The sequence below is a fragment of the Balearica regulorum genome, chromosome 1, assembly GCF_011004875.1.
Source record: "Balearica regulorum gibbericeps isolate bBalReg1 chromosome 1, bBalReg1.pri, whole genome shotgun sequence".
In the NCBI taxonomy this organism is placed as follows: domain Eukaryota; kingdom Metazoa; phylum Chordata; class Aves; order Gruiformes; family Gruidae; genus Balearica; species Balearica regulorum.
This window is the reverse complement of record NC_046184.1, coordinates 115,234,922-115,260,336: the sequence shown is the minus strand read 5'-3', so window position 1 is coordinate 115,260,336 and position 25,415 is coordinate 115,234,922. Positions and strand designations below refer to the sequence as shown.

At 43.0% G+C, this 25,415-nt stretch overlaps 1 protein-coding gene across 13 annotated transcripts in view; it reads left to right on the top strand.

The window, feature by feature from the left end:
• Window positions 1-25,415, top strand: part of TIAM1 (TIAM Rac1 associated GEF 1) — a 190,702-nt gene that overhangs the window by 127,038 nt on the left and 38,249 nt on the right. For all 13 annotated transcript variants that reach the window (XM_075770566.1, XM_075770505.1, XM_075770521.1 and 10 more), the window contains 7 exons: window positions 3,222-3,446; window positions 4,895-5,080; window positions 7,563-7,709; window positions 9,791-9,865; window positions 10,869-11,039; window positions 16,944-17,048; window positions 20,893-20,974. In XM_075770566.1, the coding sequence (XP_075626681.1) occupies window positions 3,222-3,446; window positions 4,895-5,080; window positions 7,563-7,709; window positions 9,791-9,865; window positions 10,869-11,039; window positions 16,944-17,048; window positions 20,893-20,974 (991 nt within the window). The remainder of the gene's footprint in view (window positions 1-3,221; window positions 3,447-4,894; window positions 5,081-7,562; window positions 7,710-9,790; window positions 9,866-10,868; window positions 11,040-16,943; window positions 17,049-20,892; window positions 20,975-25,415) is intronic.

Genomic DNA, 25,415 nt, shown 5'->3' with positions numbered 1-25,415 from the left:
GATTCAGTTTTCTTCACTGGAGGAATCCCTTATTTATTTCCCTTTCCAGTGACAATGTATTCGGAGTTTCTTGTCCTCTTAAACCAGAAGCTACTCAGTGGTAGGATGTGCCCCCATGTCTTCACACCCCTGTACTCCAGAACAATTCTTTATAATTACACTGTCTCGTAGGTCCTTGCAGCTGTCCTCAGCAAGGGGCTAGATTCTCAAACTAGTGCAAAATAAAAAAGCCGTACTGACTCAAAGGAAGCAGTGCTGGCTTACATCTTGAGGAGACTGAGTATCTGATTGCACACTGGAAAAAAAACCCCACATTTTTTTGTGGACTAGCTGCTCCACTACCTCAGTCTCATTTTTCCTCAGCTCATAGTGTAATACTGCACTGCCCCTTTCTACTTTATGCCTTTCCTGGGCAGGGTACATGCATTTTGCCACCTGGAGAGCTTCATCCAGGAGGTAAGTGTGGTGCTTATGGTTTCAGCATGTGCTTGAAAGGTTGTGGAGCACCATCTCCTCTTGATCTACTGATAAGAGCTGTAAAATCTTTTTCATGCAGTTTTCTAAGGAAAAACCTTCACCCTCATAAAATTAATGCCAGTGGAAGCTAAATACTGAAAAGGTCACTCAGTACATTTCTTTTGTGGCAACACAGGGCCTTATTCATTAAATGCCCAGTGTCATTATGCCATGGGTAGATTTTCATGTAACTTTGTGGCAAAAAGCAAAAATGAGCCTTTTCAAATGAAAAGCAATCATTTATATTGCCTTGCAGAATTTTTTCCTTGATGTGTCCCTTCTGCCATAGAACCCATGCATTGCTAGCGAAGCAGAAGACAAAGAAGGGATGGGTTCAGGGAGAAGGGAAGGAGACCAGCTGCGGTGGTGGAAGTAATGTGCGAGTGACTGTACTGCAGGGCTTGGTCTGCTGTGCACAGAGCAGCTGACGCGCGTGTATGGCAGTTCAAGAGTGTTGCTTAACTGCTCATGTCATACATGTCCGTCCACATGTAACACAGTGTTGTAGTAGCGGTTTTGAGGAGAAGAAACCACAGACCTACAGAAGACTTATTTCTGTCCGATGGAGACTGTACTTAGGGAGAAAAATAGGGTTGCTTTGTAATACATGCAGATATTGGACATCTTGTAACAAGCCTTCCCACTGCATTGCACCTAGAGACATCACATACCTCCTACACAATGATTCCTTGCTCAGTCAGTTCTTATCGTGCCTACACAAATCCATTACTTGCAGATGTCACATGCATTTCCCAGGAGCTCAGAGCAACTTGTGACACCACATACTTATGTATCAGATGTTTGCAGCTTGTTTATGTGGTCCTTTCTGTTGAGAAGCGGAGTGATTCCCCTTGCCTACTCATCTACCAGAAGAGTCTTCAGCTCCTAAAATCCATTCCAGATTCTTTTTTTCCCTGCCTCTCCCCAGGAAACCAAAAAGAAAACTGAATCAAATGGTATACAGATAATATTTTAAACTTGAATAAGATAAAAATACGACCTTTTGCTGTTAGGATTTTGCTAGGAATTAACAAAACATACCATCTCTTATAAGTTCAGTGCTCTTCTTTACTAGGGGCTAGGTTTCACCACCTGACTGTGGGCAAATTGTCTCCCGTTCTGCAAATAATTTCTCTATTTTCAGCAGAAATTCCTCAGCAAGCGGGGCTCAACATGTCTTCAGCAGTGGTGATAAAACATTGTAAGCCCCTGTCTATGAATGAGAACTTGTTAATATTATTACCTGGGCAGGGAGCCTGACCAATTTAAGCAATATACTTTGTACAGTGCCAGCTGAAGACAAGAAAATTGGGAGAAAGAGATCAGTCCTTCCAGTGTAGACCCTTGCTTCTGCTTAGGACTTCTAAGCTAAGGAAAGTGGTGTCATTCTGAGACATGTATGTTTCACCTGCTTCAGTACCACAGAAGTTTTGGGAGCATCAGCCTGAAGTCCAGCCTATGCATATGTGATTCCCAGAGCTGGGCTTCTGTAGGAATCTCTCCTTGGCTTCAGTAAGTCATGTCCTTTGCTGTTAGTTGTGACTGCCAGGAGAGCAGTAAGGATGACATTCTTCATCTGTGCTGGAAACTGGAGAAGTCCTACTGTGCTGTCTATTAATAGATCAGGTATCATCAGAAAGTTTAATTAGAACAAGGTGGTTTGGCACCTTGCTACTTTTTCAGCCACGAGCCAAATACCGGTGTGATTACTGCTAAAGGCTGACACTCAGAGAAAGTCCGCTGCACCCCTGAGTTGGCTGTAAATTTTGTTTTGCAACCTACTGTAAAAAGGAATGAAGTTTAGTAAGAAGGCTAAGAAGATTTACTTTTTATTTTGAAAGTCTGGGAAAGGAACGCTTTGAAATATTATTCTTTCTGAGTCAAAAGCTTCTAATCCGAATAGTGCTCTTCCAGAAAAACGTACTGGTGTCCCATGCCCCAGCCTAATATCTCATAGAATCATAGAGTCATAGAACAGTTTGGGTTGGAAGGGACCTTAAAGATCATCTAGTTCCAACCCCCCTGCTGTGGGCAGGGATACATTTTGCTCAAAGCCTCATCCAACCTGGCCTTGAACACTTCCAGGGAGGGGAAGTGTTTCCTTTTCCCAAAATATCGCACATGTTCTTGGGAAGGGACAGTACCAGAGCCATAAAAATTACGATAAGTGTGCCTTTAATGATAACAGGGTTATCTGCAGAGTGCTTTGGGACCTTCAGAAGTGGAAAGTTTATTTGTCTATGCATCATAATAAAGCTACTCATAGATATCATGGTCATGTTTTATGCCATTAATTTATTACTAACTGTTGCATGCCAAAAAAGCTCACTGTGAAGAGCACAGAGGCTGGTACATCCCCTGCCTTAAGGAATTGGGAGTTTAGAAAACGTCATTAAATGTTGAGCTACACATTATGGCAGCATTGCATTGAACAAGGAAGGTAATTCCTGAGACCTCGCTGGGAAACACTGTACAGCTGCAAAGCACAGATATAGGTGTAATTCTAAGTGCTGAATGCCTAGTGCTGAGTTAAAAATGGCTTGCTTAAGAATGATGGGGGTTTTATTACTTCTCTCCTAAGTGGATTTAAGGCTTTGAATCTTAAGATCAAAGGGAAAGGAAACTCCTTGGAATTGCATTTGTTAATCTTCAGTCAATTTTAAAGAAGATCCTGACTTCCTTTCTCCCTCTTTCCCTCTTTTCAGACCTCTAGCCAGACCGAACTAGAGAACTGGATCACGGCCATCCATTCAGCTTGTGCAACCGCAGTGGCAAGGCAGCATCACAAAGAGGACACCGTCAAGCTCCTGAAAACAGAGATAAAAAAGCTGGAGCAGAAGATTGATATGGATGAGAAGATGAAGAAAATGGGTGAAATGCAGCTGTCCTCAGTAACGGACTCCAAAAAGAAGAAGACCATACTGGATCAAGTAATCTTGCTTGCTTATGTGAAATAAGCCCCTAGCAAATATTTAAGGCCTTCTTCAGATTAGAGGTACCTCTGTCTGCTCCCAGTGTGCCATGTGTGTGCTCTGGCAGAGCTCCCCAGAGCAGGCAGGATGTGTGTTGACAGGAGAGCTGTGCTGGCTGCCCTAATTGCACCGTTTCTCCAAACAAAGTGCAGTAAGGTGCAGCATGGGCTGTCTTCTCCTGGCCTGCACGCAAGGGATTTGGCTAGCTGCTCAGAGGTTGCGCGAGGGCTTTAGGAGAGTGAAGAGGCTACCAGGCCATGGCAGCAGGATGCCTTAGGGAAGAGCTGGTCATAGACCAACAAATGCTGCTTTTGCTGTTGTCTTAAGCATGGAAGAGGCTGGTTCTTCTGCTGGCAGATGGGATGAAGAAGCCATCCCTGGTTTCTGCTTGGTACAAGGGCCTGCCTTGACTTCATGGCTGCAGCCCTGGCTGTCCCTTAGGACCACTTCTTCTGACTTCAAGTGGACAGTGTAGCTGCGTATCAGAAGCAGAGCGCCGAGAGCAGATGTCTCTCCTGCTGCCACAGCGGCACCTTATTTTAGGAAACTAACATATGGCTCCTGCTTCATTACTTTTTAGCTCTTTTACCATGGCTGCCAAACATGCCTGTAATGCAAACCATAGGGAGCGGCTGGGGCCCGAATGCGCTAAGCTAAAGAGATTTTGTACCCCTTGGAAGCCCATGAGAAGGGAAGAGAGGGGGGAGAGATGCTCGCCTCTGTTGAAAGGGCTCCACTCAAAGGCTGTCAATCACAGTGAGAGGGCAGATCAGTCTCTCCCTTTATGTAACTGAGTTTTTCTAAACACTTTGTTTCCCATCAGCAATTTGAATTATTTAAATAAGTTCTTACATAGGCTGATTATAGCGCTCTTCTGCTGATAAAATTAATTATCCCCAGTGTACTTTTTCAAGTGTAGCGAGCTCTGTTGATGCTTACAGCAATGCTGCTGCTGCGGCTGCTGATTTGGGGTGCTCTGTATGTGGCATTTGGTGGGGTTTGGTCTTCTTGTTTCTCAGATGCCCTTGATGCATGAAAGTATCTTAAGGGACTGCTCAGAAGAGAATCCTGGAATACAAAGAAAATTAAAAATGGAATTTTAATCTATTAATTAACATTGTATCAAAGGAGTGGTTATCCCAGGAGAAGACTTCTGCCATAAACATAGAAAAAGTTGTTTTCCATCTAATGAAAACTTTTTTATTACTTGTATTCTGCTTGACTTTGGGAGGGTAGGAGAGAGCGGGAAAGAACGGGAATCAAAGTTTCTTGATTGAGATCAGCATTGGTGAAAGAGGTGTATTACTGGGAAAAGTAGAATTTTCTTAAGGTATTTACCACTCTGTTCTTCCTCCTCTCCCCTTTTCTTCTCGTGCATCTCACTCTTCAATCTTCGCTGTACACAGATCTTCGTTTGGGAACAAAACCTTGAACAGTTCCAGATGGACCTATTTCGGTACCGCTGTTACTTGGCTAGTCTCCAAGGAGGGGAGCTCCCAAACCCTAAAAGACTGCTTGCTTTTGCCAGCCGTCCAACGAAAGTTGCGATGGGCCGTCTTGGAATCTTTTCAGTCTCGTCCTTTCATGCACTGGTAAGTTTGAACAGAGGCCAGGGGTCATCTTTGCCAACCTGCAAATCACTTCACGTGTCCAATGCAGAGATCATGTCGACAAATAGCAGTCTGTGCCTGGGGGGTGAGCCCTTACCTTAGTGTGCAGAATATTCTGCTTCCTGAAAGGGGTGTTGTCCTGGATATAGATTAAAAAGCAGATGCTTGGAAGCCATGGCCTTATGGAAGTGGAAGAACCATGTTTCTTCTAAACGTGTGATTTTGAATTTCCAGATCTGCACTATAAACATGCTGTCTATAAACAGATCTCCCTATTGCAAGAGGAGGCTCATCTCTTGTGTCCGTGTCCGTGGACTTGATCCAAAAGTCCAGTGAAGTCAGTGGAGGTCTTTCCGAGGCCCTCAGCACGTGTTGGCTTAGACCTTCTCGGGCATGGCTTGCTTTCTACCATATGGATGAATCTACTGACCAATTAGTCTAATATCCGGTCTCCAGTGATCAACACCTGATGCTCCCCAAGGGAGGGGAAATGTTCTTCTCTGCTACTTACGGTGTGGCAAATAATGTTTAGAACGGTTGTTTAAATTTAAGTAATGTAACAACCCAGTTCTTAAAAACAGAGAGAAATGTATTGCAAAGTGGTGTTTTTTTAATGAGTTTAAATCAAGTTCCTGTAGTTTCGGCTTGGACTCCTGGAGCTTCACAGAAATAGCTGAGCTCCACTGTTGTCTTGTAGATGTCAGCTGTGGCCTTCAATTGAATCCAGAGCTGTAATTCAGTCATGGGCGTTTTTATTCTTTTATATATGAAAAGATTAGCGTCATCATCCTGATAATTGCTGGTGGATTTATATTTTTTTTTAAGTAGCGGGCTGCAATTTGCATTTATGCTTATTTTTTTGCATCTAGCAAAGCACTGAGTGTTAGCCTGAAAAACAGTCTGCCTCTTCATGCTGCTGTCTCTTGAGAGCCAAGTGAAAAAAAAATGTTTTGAATATGTTGTGTTGGAAAAGACACGTGCTTTCTTCTCCTTTAAGCAAACTCTCGTGTCCTCCTTTGCCCTCAGTAGCGTGGAGATGGTGCAGTGACTCTCAGACTCGGGCTGGGTGCTGCATGGTGATACCATGGCATCCCTAGCTCTCCTGAAGATGTTCCTCAGTACATTAGTCAGAGGATGTACTAAATCTCCCAGATGCCTCTGCACAAATGTCCCAGGTACAGCTAAGAAATGTCTCACAAGTCCAGGCTGTGGAAGTGGAGATGCTTGTAGTAGTGTTTAAGTTCTCCTTTTCCTTGATTTCTCCACATTTCCCAAGGAGAATCACCATTACTCACACAGTGACGTTCCCTGGGTACACAAGCCAGCCTTCTGCTCGTCCCCTCTTTATACGGGTTTTTGTGTCTGCTGCACCCAAACAACCAGTTTCTCAGCTCTGTAGCTTGGAGCATTGCTCAGACATTTGGGTGTTCCCGCTGGGGTTGCCAAACGACAGTCACATTTTGCTAGTTTCAGCTGTGGGAATCCAGTACAAAGGTGTTCCAGGAAGCACACGGCCAAATCGGCAGGGTGGGTCTGTCTGTCTGTGTCTAGCTTTGCCTTGCGCTCCCGTTCATACCTGCCGTCTCCTACCACTCCCTTTTTCGCAGGAGAGGAGCTTGCTCTCCTGAGGCCACCTCCACGTGGGAAATCTGCTTAAACTTTGGCCTAAACACTTCAGCTCTGACTAACATCGCATTAATTTCTATCATCAGAGCTTCCTCATTTAGGAAAGGCTCCCCAAATATTTGGTCTCTGTAGAGGCGAGTATCTTTTTTGCTCCAAAGGGGTTGCCACAGGCCATTTCTCAAGTACCCAAGCCGTTAACATTGCTCTAATTGAAAGGGTCATTTCAGCTCACATTTTTTTCTTCCTGTGTTTTGCTCACTCCTTCAAGTGTTGCTATCTTTAAGAAATGCAGGTTTTAAATACCTTAACCTGTTTGCAAGCCTTTATCTTGCCTTGTAACAGTTATGAGTCAGTTCCAGGATGCCCAGAGTGCTTCCACAGGAAATAAATAGCAAAGAGAAAGACTGGGCTTTTTGGAAGCAGCAGATAAGTTTGAAAATCTCAGTTTTCGTGTGTCCAGCTTTGAAACCGTGTTAGAAAAAACAAACAAACAAACAAACAAACAACCCCAAACCCTTCACTGGTGCTGAGGCTTTAGTCTGTGATGATTAGGCTGCTTCAAAATATCTCAGTTTAAATGCCAAAAAATGGGAGGGGGAGTACTGTCCCTTTTAATTTTTGATGTTTCATGTTGGAAGAAGTGAGTTAAATTGCACTGAGAAGGAAGTAGCCTGGCAGCATCACCATTATTCCTGTTGTGAGTACACATTGTTGCCATAGTATTTTGCCTTTTTTTTTTTTTTTTTTAAAACCAGATTCCACTGTTTGTTAGATTATGTAAGCCATGGTGCAGTGGGATCCTGCAACCTTTGATTTTAAAACCATGTGGCATTGACAGGTGGCGGCTCGCACAGGGGAGTCCGGAGTGAGGAGAAGGACGCAGGCCATGTCCAGATCTGCCAGTAAACGGAGAAGCAGGTTTTCTTCTCTTTGGGGACTGGATACTACCTCGAAGAAGAAACAAGGGAGGCCAAGCATTAATCAGGTAAGTGTGTGGATGTTTGTGATACTGTTATTTTCAAGGCTTATTTGTAGGTCTGCAGAATGCAGCTCATGCAAAGAGTCACACACATCAAGCACTTACACATCCAACCTTAAACTTTCCTTTTTAATCTTTCATGGCATAGAGTCATTGCATTCCACATCCTCTTCAAAAATCAGTGGCTGTAATTACAGATAAGCATACAGCAGATCCTGTTGCAACAAAGTTTGCACCTTTTTTAGCTGAATCAGTTGCATTTCAACTGTTGTTGCATTGCTGCTGCTTCTGCTTTTGCTGGAGGTACTTTCCCTAAACTCAGGACTAACGAAGCAGCAATGTAAAACAGATACAACTTTGGAAGGAAAAGAAGAAGTTTGGTTTTTTAAATTAAAATTATGAGTTTATAGAATACTTTAAATGTAGCTGAGTTTGGGGAAAACTTCCAAAAGTAACAGAAAGCTTTGTATTTAGTAGGGACAGTCCCTGTTTTGCATCAGATTTTTAAAAAAGCAAAAGCTTAAACGTTTCCACCCAGTCAGTGCCCAGATCTTTCTCTAGAAAACGTGTTTCAGTGTGGTGAAGGTGCTTCCCTGTTATTCTTTCCAAACATCCCTAATTATAGCTTTCAATTTTTGAGAGCCATACCTCATCTAATTGCAGGAAATGTAGGCTTTTCTTTTCTTTCTTTTCTCTCACTTTTTGAGAGGAGAAAGGCTTGGGACACGTGTTGTTCTGTGCCCTGTGATTTCTTCTTCCTTCTGTTAGAGCAGCAGTGGGTGTTTGTTTTGTTTAGCAGAGGATGAATGCTGCAAAATTGTTTAGCTTGTTTTTAGAGAGACATTAAAAGTTCACCTAATATTTAGTGGCTGAGCAAAAGCTCGGGGTTTTGCTGGGAAGCAGCAGATGCCTTTGTGAGCACATTCCAGTTCTTTGTGCTTGTGCTACGGCATCCCTGTTGCTTTGTACTGATTTTCCCCAAATCAAGCGTAATCCCTTGTCGTGAGCTAGGATCCTGCCTGTGCTGTGTCTTCACACCTGTTTCTTTTTTTCCTGAACTCACCCTTTCTTTTCCTTTCAGTGGGGATAAATGCATTCCTCATGCTTTCTCCCCCCGCCTTCACCCCTACCCCCCTCACCCCTCAATAAGCATGGGCATGAAAAGGGATTTTGTTCCAGGTTAAAGAAAAGTCATACTGGAGAGAGTCAAAGAAAAAGTAAAGTTTTGAGAAAGTAGCAGAATGTCTAAATGTAGTGTCTGAACACATTTCCCCTGCTTGTGCGTAGTAGCATGCAAAGTATTGCCAAGTTAAAGCAGTAAAGTGTAAATCCCGAAATGACAGTGACCTTCTCCCATTCTGTATGGTCCCTGCGTTGTTTTGAGTACAGAATAGTTAACAGCCAAACTCAGCAACTCGATCAAAAACCTATGCTGGTGTGGAGCTATAAAACTTACCTTCAGTTTTAATTATAAGCTTTTGCTGCAGTAACAACCCTGTTTGCCTGTCTCATGCAGTCCTGTGCTGATTTGGGGTGGATCCTGTAAATATTCCCATTCTGTTGTTCCTCCTGCACGCAGTCCTGTTGATTTTGTCTCTCTGGCTCGTGCTGGGTTACAGCTCTTATTTCATTAGAGAAGGGATATGCTGACTTGTGGGACTTGAATGTTTGCTAAGTACTTTTTGGAAGCTGGTTTATTACAAAAGCAGCCAGAAGTGGAACCCTTCTGATTTCTCAGCCTTAGCGGAGGTGGAGAAGTGTTCCTTTCCTCCACCTTACAGGTGGGAAAACTCAGCACAAAAGCAGATAAAATTTGTCCAGCTCTACCAAGTAAGTCAGTGACAAGCCACTAGGCAGAACTGGCCTCTAATCTTTCAGCATGGTTCCCCATCACCAGCTTATCCTTCAATCTCCTTCCCTTTTAACAAGTCGATATTTTCCTTTTCTGTGTTTTCAGATGAATGTTTTATGTTTTTAAGATCAATTTCCATGCTAGATGTTAGATACACTGTTATCTCTTTAGCTGGTGCTGCAGACAGCGTGGAGGTGCATTCGTGTTTTAAAGCAGTTGTTCTGTTGTTCCTCAGGTGTTTGGTGAAGGAGTTGATTCAGTAAAGAAATCTCTTGAAGGAATCTTTGACGATACGGTCCCAGACGGCAAGGTAAAACACCACCTCTCCAGCTGACTCCTTTCCCCCACATTTGCAGCCAGCCTAAACGCAGTGTTGGATCTGGGACGCGAGAGGGGACGCGGAGCCCCTGGGAGAGGGTTTGAGCTGGTTGCCCACAGTCAAAAGGGCTCACTGCCTGTGGCATCCCAAGTGCAGCTGGAGGTGCCAGACCCAGAGGGATGTCAGCAATGCAGTCCAGGGAAATGCCTTCCCACAGGAGGACCTGGATGCCACTGGTTCTGGAAAATGGCTCCGTGTGACAAATTTTTGTAATTTAGCGTTGGTGCAACTACGAAGTGCTGGGCTTTCTCTGTTTCCTTCTCAGCACTTCTGTGAGCTTCTGCGTTTGCAGCCACAGTTACAACCACTTTCTCTTTCCCCAGAGAAAGGCAGCTGTAAACGGGCATTGAGACAGTGCTAAGAGGCACATTCTTCATGTAGCGAATATGGGTTTAGCTGACTGAGCCCACTTTCAGCAAATAGGAATTCTGAAGCTCCATCACTTCCTGGGGATTTATAGCTTGGAGTGCAATTTGGATGTATAAAAGACAGTAAATTCAAAATAAACACTAAGATTTACTATTTTGCCTTTTCTGGGTATAGGAACTGTAGCATCTAGAACAGTTTTGTTGGCCTTGGATTGCTTTACCCAGAAACACAGTGCATTTAAATTTTAATTTTAAATCTCTCTTTATTACTATTTTTTTTTTTGTTGCATTCCTAGCATTCCCAATAGCCATAGGGTGAAATCCCAGGATAAGTGTATTGCACCAGTGTAGCTTTGTGGGTGGCATGGGAAGGCACACATTATACTACTCAGGTAAAACTGCAAAGTTTTCCTGTCCAGACAAGCCTTCAATCTAGGCTTATGAATAATATGTCTTCTCTGTAAGAGGACTTTTTGATTCAGCATATAATGTTCCTTACATTTGTTATTGATGAAAAGGGAGATCATATTTGGCCAGTAGAGTCATAATGGATTTTGTCTATTTAGAGGGAAAAAGAAGTGGCACTGAGCAGTGTCCATCAGCACAATCCTGACTGTGATATTTGGGTTCACGAGTATTTTACGCCGTCTTGGTTCTGCCTGCCAAACAACCAGCCTGCTCTGACAGTCATCCGTCCCGGGGACACCACACGAGATGTGCTGGAAATGATTTGCAAGGTAAAGGCTGCGAGCATGCCCTGGAGCAGGGTGAAGCATCTACAACCCTGAGCCCTTTCAGTTGAACCTCATGGTGAATTTCTCATATGCCGGTGCTCAGACTGCACTGTCTTGGGGGATCAGTGGTATGTTAGATGAAAAACATGAATGATACCGAATTTTTCATGCTAGCACCACACAAGAAAAATGTGTACATCTGGAGCTAAACTTGGCATGGGTGTAGGGAGAGGAAGGCAGACTATCTTTTGCCTTTTCCACTCTGGCCGCTGTGCATGAGCCTCTGAAGTGCCTTAACACCCTGACTCTGCCTGCACTGCCACCTCTCATGTAGCCACCCACCCACTCCCCCTCCACTGGAGGCCAAGCTGTGTGCAGGACCCTTCTCCTCTCCCTCTCTGTCCCCCAGTATCCTGGCCCCTGGCATGCTTCTTTTCGCTGGCTGTCCCTGCAACATGGTAATGCAGTCACCCCATCCTCACCGGACCACTTCTGTCCCCCTGCCTCTGCCAAGCCCTTCTCCCGTGGCTTGTTCCCTCCTCCACCAGGCAAAGGGGGTGATCTCACCCTTTCCCAGGTGCCAGGTTGTCCTGTTTCCAGATGCCGTTCCTCCTTCCTTCCCCCTGCTGCTTCCTCCCCTCCGGCTGACACGGGGGAGGAAGGCATGGAGAAAACAGCAGTGCCAGGAGTAGGAGAAGGTGCCTGTGTTTGCTGTCTGCATTGCGGAGTCAGACTCGCCTCGTGTAGGTCGCAGGAGGGAAGAGAGAGGAAAGCTTTTATCTGCGTTTGGGGGGTGGTGGAAGAAACACCACCTGGATTTCTTTGCAAGATGAAGTATCAGAGGCATTTGGCCATTAAAAAGAGTTACATCTCAGCAGAGAAGTTCAAAGCTTTGACAAATTAAATACAAGCTTTCAGTTCTGGCAGCTACATAATGTGTGTTTTCTGCTAACCGGCTGACTGCAAGCTAGACCCAACTTATGTCACGTGCCATTCTGAAAAGTGAGTCCTCTTTTGTACATCAACAACAGCAAAATAAAAGAAAACATCTATTACTATTAAGAGCTTAACTTCGGGGACTTTTAGAACATGTTGCATGTGCTTCCAAAGAGAGGGAAGGTGAGAGAAAGGCATTTGTTTGCAATAATTATACAGTGTACTCATCTCTCTGCCAGGTGCACCATTAAAGAGAGCTGCAGCTTGTGAAAGCTCTTCATTGTATTCAGGAAAAGATGACATTTTTGGAGAGAGACATAATAGGGAAGCTGGATGACACATTATTAGTAATGATTTATTTTTAGGATTTATATTTTCCTTTGGGTAAAAGTGATTAACTCAGTGGGCCAAATCCTTAGCTGGAGTAAATTGGTGTAGCTCCACCAGTTTCAGTAGGTGCCTGCTGAGAATCTGGTCTCTCACTGTGTATCTGATTGTTGTGGGTGGTAGTGTATAAGAAGAAGGGGAGGTGGGTGAGTGTTTGTTTTTTGAAGAGCTATTATCTGTTTCTTTCCTTTCTGTAAGAGTTTTCAGTCTGGAAAACACTGATGGATGCCTTCTTTTCTGTAGCATTTAATAATCAATCTCTTTCTTCTGTCTCTTGCATTCAGCTCATTTTTTCCCTTTTAATATCTGATCCACATCATTTCACATCAGTTTGCCATCTGCCATCTGAGAACCAGTCAAGTTCTGGTATAGTAAACATTTCAAGATCTACATTTCATATAAACCTCTTCATGTTTGTAGATGTGGTTAAATCTATCTGTGCTATTAAACTGAGACTTGATTATTCTGTTGGAGAACATTAAGTGCACTCGAGTCATTGTAGAAAATGTGTTCTTATGCTAACATTGCTGCTTGTTATTATACAGCAAGTTAGGTTTTGGAGGCTGCTTTGTGACACTTTTATGATTCAAGATTGGTGGGAGGAGAGTTTAAAGCATATTTTAAAGTGGTTTGTCAAAGATTTTTCCTAAGATCTAACTAATAACATCACTTGGAAGGCAGGAAAGTCAGTTTATATGCATTAATTTGTTTCCTATGGATAATACTGATCAGTGTGAACATGTATATACGTATTACTAACATTTGCATAATGTTATGTCTTAAAATTGAGTAGAAACACACACTCTCTATATGGATTTAGGCAGAGCCAGTATGGAGAGAATAACACTAAAAATCAAGTATGGAAGACTACATGGCATTTATTCTTTTGACTGAACTGGATAAAAAGCGAGAAGCAAAAAAGGTTCTGTTTTCTCATGATTTGCATTTTTCAAATAGACCTGCGTGGGGGGCAAGAAGCAGATTTCCCCTAGGTCTCTGGGTCTGTGCTCAAAGTCTCTGAGAAGTTACTTAAGCCTGATGCTCTGTGGGCTTACTTTAATTTTGAGCTGGTGTTTTTCTACTGAAGCTGGAGTAATACGATGGGATGGCTAGCGTGTTCCTGTCATTTCAGCATCAGTGCAGGCCTCCCCCACCAAGCTGAAAGAACATGCCTTTTCTTGTATCTCCTGGTCCTCTGCTAAGGCAGGCGGCACTCGGGGGAATGACGAGCCCAGCTGCCTTGCATGTGTCTCAGATCAGGCAGAATGGTTCTCTGGAGGTGCCTGTCCCTTGCTTTAACTAGAAGGGAGCAGAAGTGGATGAATACTTCGAGTTGTGTGCTGACTTGCTATGCCACGTGGAGCCTGGTGAATCGGATCACACTCCAGACTGTAAATTCTTCTTGAAGAGCACGCTGGTTAAGCTGTCGGGTTGTGCTTTAAATTGGGTTAGCTGCTTAATTTAGTCCAGACATAGCCAGAGTTATTAGGAGAGAAATAAATAAACCGAGAAGCTTATTTTGACTGCTAAAAGGTATTTTGGGTGGTCTCGAAAGGATATTAATATCATTAAAGCTGCACTGTTTCTGCTCCCACCTTCCTGCGTGTGGATGCAGCTAGACTAGCAACAACAAAAAAAGAAGTGGGTTAATGGTATGGCTTCTGGGCAGGCTGGCTATGTCTACTTTTAAGAGGGCATTTTCCTTTCACTTCAGTAGCAAATTATGCCCCTATTTGAAACAGTTTAACTAATGTAAAATTTTGAGGTAGACAAAGCCTTGCTGCAGCTATACAAATGTCAATTAACTAAATGGTGTGGCTCCTGTGCTGCACTGTCACAGCTTTAATGATGATGACTCTCATTGCCTGACTTGAATGGGATTGCAATGTAGTGGATGAATGGCATCCACCCTGCCTGATGGTGTTTCTTGGAAGAAATAAGTGGCTCAAAATATATGTGAGTTTTGTCCAGTGACATCTTTAGACAATGCTGTGCTCTGGCATACCTCAGGGCCTCAGTGCAGCACACTCAGGTCATCTTGCATTTGGCTCCCTCCTACTCTCTAAAACGGCCAGCACGCACAATTTTCTCCTAAGCAAATCTCCCTGCAAAGACCAGTGTGAAAACACACGTGTCAGTGGTCATCTCCATGCCTGATGCGGTGCCCATATCAAAGCAGGCAGAAGCCCTGTCATTGACCACGGGGATAGCAGATCAAGCTGTCACCTGCGGGGAAGGTGGCTCTTTTAAGATGCTATCAGGGCGCAGGCTGCAGAGCGGGTTGCAGGCAGGCGTGAGCTGGCGGCTGTGTTGCTGAGGGGGGTGTCAGGGTGCCCCCAGCCCCGCGGGGAGCCCAGGGCAGCTGGGCATGGGCTCCCTGCCCCACCAGTGCAGCTAAGGCAGCTCCTGGCCTGTGACCAGCGGCTGGAGGCCCCAGACTGGGTAAATTTATGTCCCTCTGCGACAGGTTGTTATTTCTGCTGGCCTGGGGCAGGCTGGAAACCGTCCCTTTGGGTCTCTTCTGCAAGGGGAGGATGTTCAGAGTTGCTGTACGAAGTGACACAAATAGCCAGCTGCTTTAGTCGATGACAGGTAGCTTGCCAGCATAGGTCTGTCTGACTGGTGTTTGCGCAATGGCCGTGCCTGATGCTGCATGAAATGCAGGATGCGTACAAGAGCTTTGGGGCAGGAGACCATGGGAAGATACATGGTGGTGGCGGGAGGAGGCTGCCAGGTTGCCTGGCTCTCTTTTCTGCTAGCATGGTTTTTCCACATAGAATTTTTTTCCCCACTGGCTTTGCTGTAAATGGCTCAGGCGTTTTCCAGACTTTCAGAAAGACTTATCATGGGCTTCTCCCCCTGGACATGGGGTGTGCAGTCTGTGGGTTTATGTCTCCTCTGTGTGTTTGTGTTTAATTAGTGTGCAAGGTGCTCTTTAGTTTGTGTCTAGGGATAGTAAACTAATCTGACCAGAAACTAATCTAGGACTCTTATGTATCATTTTGGAACAATTAAAACCAATTCTGCTTCCCTTTAATTTCTGGGGTGTTTGTATGTGTGTGCACGTAAGAGAAAAAACTAGTGAAAACAGTCAGTAAACAATGAGCAAAGCACGCAAAATGCTTATCATAAAAGAAAGAAGAGGGAGAGGGTAAGGATCTCCTACTTTCAGCTCTTTTTATTTTGGCCTTTGGTAGATTTCACATTCCTTATTTAATTAACTAGGTTTTTGTCCAGATTACAGAGGTTATCCCATTTCAGATACTCACTTTCATATATGGATAATTTGGTCTTTGAATTGGACATATTTGAATATAGCACTACGTAGAGTGCAGCAATAGATGCCTTTTTTTTTTTCTTTTTTTCCTTCTTCTTATTGGTTACCTCTTTTTTATTCATGGGCTAATCTAGACTTTCAAAAACGTTCACTGTTCTCTGAGTATTTGCTGAAGGGTTTGCTAGGTCAGTGTGTGATCTTTTCCACAGGTCACTTGGTGTACATTACTCATAATCTGTGCTGTGTGATCAGTCAGCTGAGTCCCGGTGTATCATCGCCTTGGCTTGATTTGGATAAGCGAGGCTTTGAAAAACAGGCAATAATGACGTTCTTGCATGAATTTTCAGATGAGCCATTGTTTTTAGTACAACCTAGAAAACTTTGGTAATTTACTTGTATGAGATGAGAAGGCCAATGTATAAAAGCATATAATAATGGGATTTCAAAAGTGACAGTGAGGAGAATTTACCTCCTGTATTTGTGAATCACTTTGGGGTTTTTCATTAGCTTTAGTCAACAGTTTGTGAACTTTGAAAGTAACTTCTGAATGACAACCTTTGTGTTTATCATAATTCTAATGTGTTTTGATTACACACTGCATTAAACTCTGCTTAAATCAAGCTTATTAATCATGCTGAGAAAAGGTCGTTAACATCTCCCAGACCAGATGCCGTATCCTCAGCTAATTATAACTAATTCATTAAAATGGTGTGACCTGTTTCCACTGGGATGTAAGCCAGTATGCATCTCTTGGCTTCTTTAGCCGTATAAAGTCAGTGTATCCTGAGCTGGTTTGAATTTAGAGGACATACAGATTTTTTTTGGTGTTAACCTTGCTTGAAATTTACCACATCCTACTCACTCAATTATGAAGATGCTAAAAAACCCAAAACAAACAGAAAAAACTTTCCTGTTACATTTGTCTCTGTTAGCAAAACATTTCTTTTCCTCCTTGTGATTTTAAATGCCCTTTGTATACAAAGGCATACTCTGAGTCTTCTGCTTTAATAGTGTTTGCTTATTTCTGCAATAGCATGGGATGGAGCAGAACTGCCAGATAAGCAGAACCAAAGAGGCTGCTTAGAGTACTAGCACTGTCCTTGACATCCTGGTCAGTGGTTAAATGAACGTTATGTCTGTGGAAGAGGAAGAGGTTCAGGTTCTCGTTCAAGTTAGGAGATCACGGGCCTCTTGTGAAAGGTAGTGCTGGGGCATTTTTCCTCCTATGAGTGTCAGGCCGCTCTCTACATATAGCTGATGTGAGCCATTGCTTTTCTCTTCTAAAGCTTCGTCTCTGTTTCTTGCAGACACACCACCTGGATCACTCTGCTCACTACCTGCGTCTTAAATTCCTGATTGAAAACCAGATTCAATTTTACGTACCAAAGCCAGAAGAGGATATCTATGAACTGGTAATGCTACCTACTGAGCAAAATTAAATGACACTTGGTAGGACACTATTAATTAGGATTTATCTGACATTTTTAATATGCAGAGTTATGCTTTTTAACTTGCAGTTATAGTGCTTTGCAGACCGTAGCAAATTGGCCTACAGTAAAGTAATCTCTCCAAGCATTTCATCTTGAGGAGAGAGAGTTGGTGTTTAGTTTATGTTTGTGCTTGCATGCATCTGTGTGGAAGAGAAAAAGGAGGAACAGCCACAGGTAATGTGTGAAAGTCACTGTAACATACCTTTAAGCTTAACTTCTGTCAAGGTTGCCTCTTCCTGTTGTTCATATTGTCCTTGGTGTTTTTAAGGACATTGTGTTGAGGCCTGAGTATTTCTTGTTTGGATCACTTTGCTTGGTTTTTAAAGAGGGGGGAAATGCACCAGTAGTTGGTTTTGTTTGTCTGTTTGTTTGTTTTCCTAAATCGGAAGGTAAATGTTGGGGTTAAAAAGCTCTGGAGTTACCTGTGAGAATATACTTTCCTAATTGCTTCAGTTGGATGTTTTCATATCATTCATCTCAAAAGCAAACTTCAAAGGAATTTTGAAATGAGAGATTAAAAAAAAAGACCAAACAGAATTAGTGTCATGCTTTAACTCTATGATTTTACACATGCATGCTGTAAAGCTTTTCAAAGTCCTTTTCATTGGTGGCTGTTTTATTTATAAAAAGTAAAACTTTGCCAGTTATGGATGGTTTTGTTCATTTAGTAAAGAAGTTCTGGGATTTGCCATTAACAACTGTCAAGAAAAAAAAAAAAGAGTAAGAAAGTGCTAGTGGAGTACTAAGACTGGGAAGTGAAATATAGTTGGGAAAAAATAAAACTCAGAGGGGACAGATTTTAGCTTTCGTTGCCAGGAAGGACTTTGGTGACTTGTCTTATGTTGAGAGGATGTAGGATTGACATAGTCATAAGTTATTGTTTATTCTGAATGAAATTAAACCAAAACTCTACAGTCAGTGGGACTATGTACGTGCTGAAAGATTATAATATAGATAGGTGCTGCAGGGTTATATCTGATGTAGTAACATCAAAACAACACACATTTGTATGTTTACTTGTGTGTGTATGCTTGTTTAATGAGAAAATTTGAGTTACTCTATTTAAGTGTTTAATTAAATGCTTATTATGCAATGCAATAAAACTAATGCCCCTATTATTGTAGTCTGCAGAATAGCTGTTCATAATATTGTCTAATATTGATGTCACCTTGCTAGAGGTATCTTCCATCCACTAAAATGCTTTTACAGGCATACATTGCTGCAGAAAAGGTAATCATAATTTCTTAGGATAATACTCCTTTTTCTTGCAGAATGTATCATCAGATGCATTTAAATAAGACACGGAGCTTAAATATCCATATTCCATTCCTCTGCAAAACATTAATGGTGCTGCTTTGTGCTCTGATACAGTCTTTCAAAAATTCATGAGTTCGGTTTATTTTCTGTTAAGAATGTTACTAAGGGCTCAGGGGAGAGTGCTGTAGGTGCTGTACCAGGCAGTAATACTTTTAAGTACCTTTTGTTGTAAATTAAGTGTTGGAGTGTTTTGGCCGAAGCTTGAAGTGCCAGACTTTTTACTTTGGGTAAGATGGCACTTTTAGACGGAAGCACAAGACCAGAGACCTCCCCAAAAATCTTGCAGGTAGGACGGGACTGGGGTGAAGGCACTGGGGATGCTGGCAAAGGTAGCCCTCGGAAAGGGTGCTAGGACAAGACCAAAAGTGGTAGAGGAAGAAAGGGCAAGGAAGATAAAATCTTGATATAACAACAACAACAATAATAATAAAAACACTTTGAGGGATTGGATTGGCTCAAAGGGGCAACGCTGCTACTATTGGGAAGAAATCCTGTCCCTGGGCACTCCCTGGTGCCTAGCAAACCTCCTGGGATGCTCCTGATACTGCTATCAAACCTCTCCGTGCAGAGCCCCAGGCCCTGCGCCGGGTCGAGAGACGGAGCTTCCCCATGAGCCTGCAGTGCCCGTGATGCCGGCAGCTTGACGGCACAGGCCACCGCAGCCCATATACGCTGCCTGCCTTTGGTGTCGGGACAGCAGGTCCACGGGGCACAGAAGTGTAAGTGGCACCTCAGGGCTGCTGTTGGACTGGGTGTCTGGTTTGGGCAGCTCAGCTGCAGTCTGTGCATCCCAGTTATTTGCCTCCTGTTCAGCAGAGATTCTTGCTTGAAAAGGCGCTTTGGGATGCAGGCAGCATGTGGCTCCCGTGTCCCTGCAAGAGCGTGTCAGCCATCTTCCTTGGTTCTTGTCCTGCATGCATTAGACAGCTGCATGGATCAGACTCAAGTTCTGTTCCGAAAATACGTCAATTTTCGCTCCTTTTTTTCTTTCTCCTCTTTTTAAAACCCTTGCCGAAATCTAGCTGAGATTTTTGTAAATGTCATTTGCCTCTTCTGCAGGTTCTGAGTAATATGTTCCTGTAATTGAAAACTGCATTTTAAAAATAATGCTAGCATGGCATCCTTATTTAGTTTTACATTTTATTTTACTATATACGATCATTTCAATGGGTATGTAACTGTATATACCTAATATTTGCAGTTAAACAGATGTGTAAGTAAGTGCTGATATAAGCAGGAGATAAAATTCTATTTTTATTAAAGAAACCCTTTACTAATGAGTTACTCTTCTTTTTTAAAGAGATGGTTTAAATACTTCAGTCCAAACACCGATGCCACTTAGCTTCAAAATGTTAATTATTGTGAATTGCTGTTTTCCACACTCATACCAGCATGTGAACAAAATTAATGTTTGCCTGCAGGCTGTCATTCACCTGTGGGTACGATTTTTTCCAAAGACAAAAGGATGGTTTGTTACTTAAGTGCTAGCCTGTGCAATGGGAAAAACAGCTTCAAACCTTGTCTGAGCCAGAGGTTTCCAGAGTGTCAAGGCTGTGTCAAGGAATAAGTCAGGGCTGACTCCCAAAGATGTCAGATCAGACTCTCTAAATGTGAGGTCTGGGTGACTTTGGAAAAGTGGGATCTCCCTGCCTCAGGTGGGGTGACAGGCCCTTTGTTTGGAGCTCGGGGCAGAACTCCTGTGCAATAGCGAGCCGCACAAGGCAGGAGAACGCAAGTGCTTTAAAAGCACAAAACATGTGAGCTGCGGTGGAGGGGTGTGTAGCCCTGCTGAGGTGTTGCTTGGCTCCAGAGAGGCAGGGTGAATTGCACCAGCGTGCGTAGGCGTCTGGGTTATTACCTAGGTGCGAATTTGTGCTGGTCGCCCAGGAAGGATGTTAATGACCATTTCAAAGACTTGGAGGGGCTTTTCTCCATATAAATAAACATAAATGTGTTAAAGATAAAATGTCATGCTAAGAAACAGCTGCATATCAAATCTGATAAGTCTTCTAACAATTAAGAAATGTATTTAAGAAACAAAATATCTACTTCTGATTTTAATACCATCAAATAATTGAATTCCTGCAATGTCTTAATCAAAATAATATAAAAACGTTAAATGATGACTACCCATAAAATATGAAAACAGGAATGGAAGCTCTGTTTCTTGTGCACTCAAAATGGTATTGACTGAGAGAAATAGATGTATCCTTGCTTTTATGTTGGCAGTGGTAAAACACTGCTTCCTCCTCTTTAACTGTGTTCTAACAGTAAAGCATAGTGACACAACTAATACATCTCACACATGTGGAGAAAACCTGTTTGATAAATAATGACCACAGTCCATTTCTTCCACTTGTAATTAAAAAAAAAAAATCTGTTCAAAATTATTACATTTGATGTGTCCTCCCACAGTAACATATTTTTGTGGTTTTTTTTTTCTATTCAGCTGTACAAAGAAATAGAAATCTGTCAGAAAATTACACATCACATTCAAATAGAGAAGTCCGATGCATCCTCTGATATTTATGGTGAGTTTCTCTCCTTGATTTGTTTTTACTTTTCTACCAAGTCAATTCTAGTGTGTGCAGGTTCTTACTTGCTATTCATTGATATACCTGAAAGGCCTGCTGAACACAATAAGAAAAGCACATCTGATTCCTGTGCCATCCACAGAAAGCTCACTCCCCTGCCCTGAAGCAGGGCAGTTTTATTTGTAGTGCACTGAACACTCTTTTTCCTGGTGCTCAAGCTGTAGGATCTGCAGCTCTTTGATGAGAGCTACGGTGGCAGAAAGGACAAATGTTTTCTTGTTCTTGTAGTTTCTGAAAACACCACCTACAGAGGTTGTGCAACTGAGCGCCAGCAGAAAACAGCATCCTTTGCCAGTTGTAACATCTTAGATGAATGCCAGCATCGTGCAGTTCACAGGAGCCCTGCAGTGGGGCTCAGGAGAGGGCTGCCACTGTGGCTTGCCGCTGCTAGCAGGGTCTCCCACTCCCCACCCCCTCCACCAAGCATGATGGCAGGGATGCAGCCAGGAGTGTCGCCGTGGGTAGGAGGCATCTCGAGGTCTGCAGCCGGGTGGCTGTCCAGGAGAGGCTGCTTGGCCTCTTCGGTCTGGCAGTTACAGTTCTGAAGTGTATTTTAAAGTTATTTGTGCAACCTACCCTGCGGGAAGCCAATCTGCATCTTTTTACTGTTTATCTAAATATTCTGTTTTAATGACTAGAATAATTCTGAATCCCCAAACTGCTTAATATACAGCTGCAGGCCATTTGAATATTGAGCTCTGCTACAAAGCAGTGGTACTGACTGCAGTTTGAATATTGAAGGCCTAAGAGAGAAATATTAACCAGCACAGCAATGGCCCTAGGTTCAATAATTATGCTGTGCCTGAAAGCACTGCAAGAGTTAGGGGTATCGTGGCATTTCCTGTTTATTTCTTTTTCTTCTCTTTTTAAAAATGATAGATGGGAAAGACTGCAAAACGCACTGTCATGTCCTGTGAAATGAGATCAGCTGTGTAAGACATGGGATGTATCCGTTCAGTGGCTTTGACCCTGCACAGGGTGAATGCTAAATGCACCCTGAAAAAGCTGATTTTGCTCTCATTGAAAGAAAATGGCAAAACTTACTTTGACTTTAAATGGCAGCAGAATTTCTGTAGTCTGTATGTGTCTCATAGTCCTATATGTTCATACAGTGACAAGTGTGTGCTGAAATACGTGTGGGGGGGGGGGAGCAGAGGTGAAGTGTTGATCCTGTCTTGGTACTGGGGAAGGCTAGGGTTTCTCCTGAGATCCTTGCCCACCCTGTATGTCAGGTACATTTTAGTTTTTAGTTCTTTTAGTCTCTTTACAGAATTAGCATTTCTAATACATACTTCTACAATCCACAGAGAAAGCTACAGCACATTCATGAGCTATGGCAACACAAAGATCAGAGCTTTAAAATTTTGACATAGAATCTTTAACAGAATTAAAGGTTCCTGCTGCTGGTTTTGTTTTGAAAAAAAACCTAAATCAATAATGTGAACGCACTGTCTCTAAGCATCCAAGCACCTGCGTACGTCTTTGTGTGAGTGGGGCTGCCTGAGATTGGTTCTCAGTCAGCTGGACGATGCTGGGGGCTCAGCCCCTCACAGGCACTTCAACAAATGCTGGAACAGGGTCAGGAGCCAGTACTGAAACTGAGTGTCTAGAGTGCTCAGGGACTTTTTATTCTGACGATTATTTGGTTTCTTTCTGTGCAGCTTTGTTCAAGCCTCATACTTTTTACCTGTTGTAAAAACATACATCCAAATTCCCTGTGACTTGATTCCTCCAGAAGAACCGGAGAAGTGAAGTCTTCATTTTGAAAATGGATGAGATTATGAAAATCTTCAGTGACATTACCTGTTGCTAGTGTTCCAGCTATAGCAATAATAATACTTGTAAATCACCTTGAATTTTCAGGATATTTCACAAGCAGCTATTCATTAATCCCGACAATGTAGACTTAGTGCTGTTATCTCCATTTAACAGACATGGTATCAAAGATAGGGAGGTGAAATGCTTTCACTAAGGGTGCAATTAGTTCAGCTCACTAGCCTGGTAGAAAGGTGAGATAATAAAAGAAGTGAATAGCTGCCTGCTGGCTTTGCAAGCTGTTTTCAGTCAGCTAAGAGATCCTGGTGCTGGGGCATAGCTGCCCCTTCAGAGCAGTTTCACCATCGTGCCTGAGCATACCATGAGTTCAACTGATGTAAAGATAACAAAGCAGAGCATTTCAAGGAGACCTCACCTAGGAATGTTTCGTAGCGTTTCTACTCCCACCAGCATGCCTGTGGTAAGAGGCACTCCTGGATCAGTGTGTCGGACCTTGCCAGCATTAAATCTGTCAATGTGATGCTGTTGCTGATGCCTGGACACATACGTTCTTGCCTCGTTCACTGGTACCAGCCTCTTTGCAAAGGTTGTGTGGGCAGGAATCAGGGCGCACTGGCAGTAAGAACCTATTGCTCCCAGCTCCTGTATGTATTGGGACCACACTGGCATTTTTGTTAGCAGCTGTCTGTCTCAGGGGGCCAAGGTAATTTTCTGGAGGCAGATTTGTTCAGGTATTGTGCTGGTTCAGTGAGGCCATGTACACTCATAGATGCAGACATTTGTTCTCCTGTCATCAAAACTTTGCAGTGAAGAAAAGGCACCGTCTGGGTCACCACCCATCCCTTCACACCTGTGTTTCAGAGTCCATGCACAGTTTGATAATAATCTTTTTGGCAGTTATGCCAGCTTATGCAATCACTGTCACTTCCACCCACTCCTGCCCTTCCTCTCATGCAATGCTAGTACACGTGTTTGCATGAAGCACCTGCAGAATTCAGCCAGGTGGAAACTGTACACTCATACTATACGTGTGTATATACAAACTACACAGACATGTTTATGCATATATGCAAGTATATATATATGCAAGTATATATATATATACCTATATCTCTACACACACACTTGACTGAGGTATTTCCCATCTGGATGAGTTCCCTGCTCTGCTTTACTGCATGGCAGTGAAACCACTGGCACTGGCACTGGCACTGTAGTGGTACAGGAATGCTGCTTGTTTATAGGATCTAGCCACATCACAACTGTGGAAATAAAACAGTTTATCCATACTTGGGGCATGGTCACATACCCTGTCTGTGGAGGGGTTAAGTGTATTTGTGAGATGACCATTTCAAGGCTGTTGCCAATTGCCCATCTTTCAGCTCTTAAAGGTGATGCCAACACATGTAATTGCTCCTTAGACCCATTCTGCTCTGGCTTTTTTTTTTTTTTAAAATGAAAACTGAATTAAAAAGCAGCTACACCTGCCCTTAGCCTGGTCAGATGGGAGGAGGCAGAGGTCTTCTCATGGAGAAGAATGGGAGGTTGGGACTGTTTGATCATGTTAATCTCCTCACAGTTAGCCACAGCAAGAACTTGAGATGCAACTTAGCCTTGTTTTAACCATGTAGTAGTTGGCTGCAAAACAGCATTTCAGTTGCAAAATGGTGATGGTATTAGTAACTGATAATTTGTGCTGACTCAAACTGCAGTCTTGGGCATGCTCCACTGCTTCTGGTTAAGGGGTTTCCAGGTAGGCTTTGCAGTGATGACAACCAATAGCTACTACTTTTTTACAGCTGCTTTTTTGTTTAGTCAAGAGTTTTTTCTCTCTGCCAAAGTTGATGTGTTGAATGAGCTTCCCAAATTTCATTTTATTCAGGCTGAGGAGCTCACATACAGATTCCAAGTAGCTCAGTAAGTCACAAAGGGCCATATGCTCCTCACTTCTAGGCTGCCACTTTCTTCCCCCTCCTTTCTTTTTTTTTTAAATGATGGATGAAAAAATAACTTCTCATCCATACGCACCAACTTGAAGGGAGTTCTAAAGTCAGAATAGGCTCCCAGCACATCTGCTTCGTCTTGGCTGGTGGCTGATTCCATGTCAAACAAGCATCTCCCCCCAGAGGTTAGTAAATGTTTTTCTAGTCAGAAAAAGAGAGAGCAAATGGTTGCCTACACCCATTTAGGGAGTAATGAAGTTTCAGAAAGGCAAATGTTCTGCTTTAGATAAGTGTCAACAGTAAATAAATAAACCCTATTTAACTAACCACATTGTATTTCCTTTACACGTTGTTATCTTACACAGATGTGTAAATGTCAAACACAAATGGCAGGAAAATCACCAAACCCAAACGTAACAGTACCATTTGCACTGTTGAAATTAAGGCTGTGTCAGTACTTCCATTGTAAGGCTAGTCTACAGGTCTTTAATGTAGCTATAAAATGTGCACTGAGCTGAGACTTAGCTGAGAATAGAAAGGAGGAGAAGGGGAAGCAGCGTTTTTTACAAACTTGTCCAGTCCAGGAATTTAAAAAAGTAAAAGTTGGCATTCTGCTTTAGCAGGCGCTGTTACGCCTTGTCTGAGTTCAGGATGGCATGTCA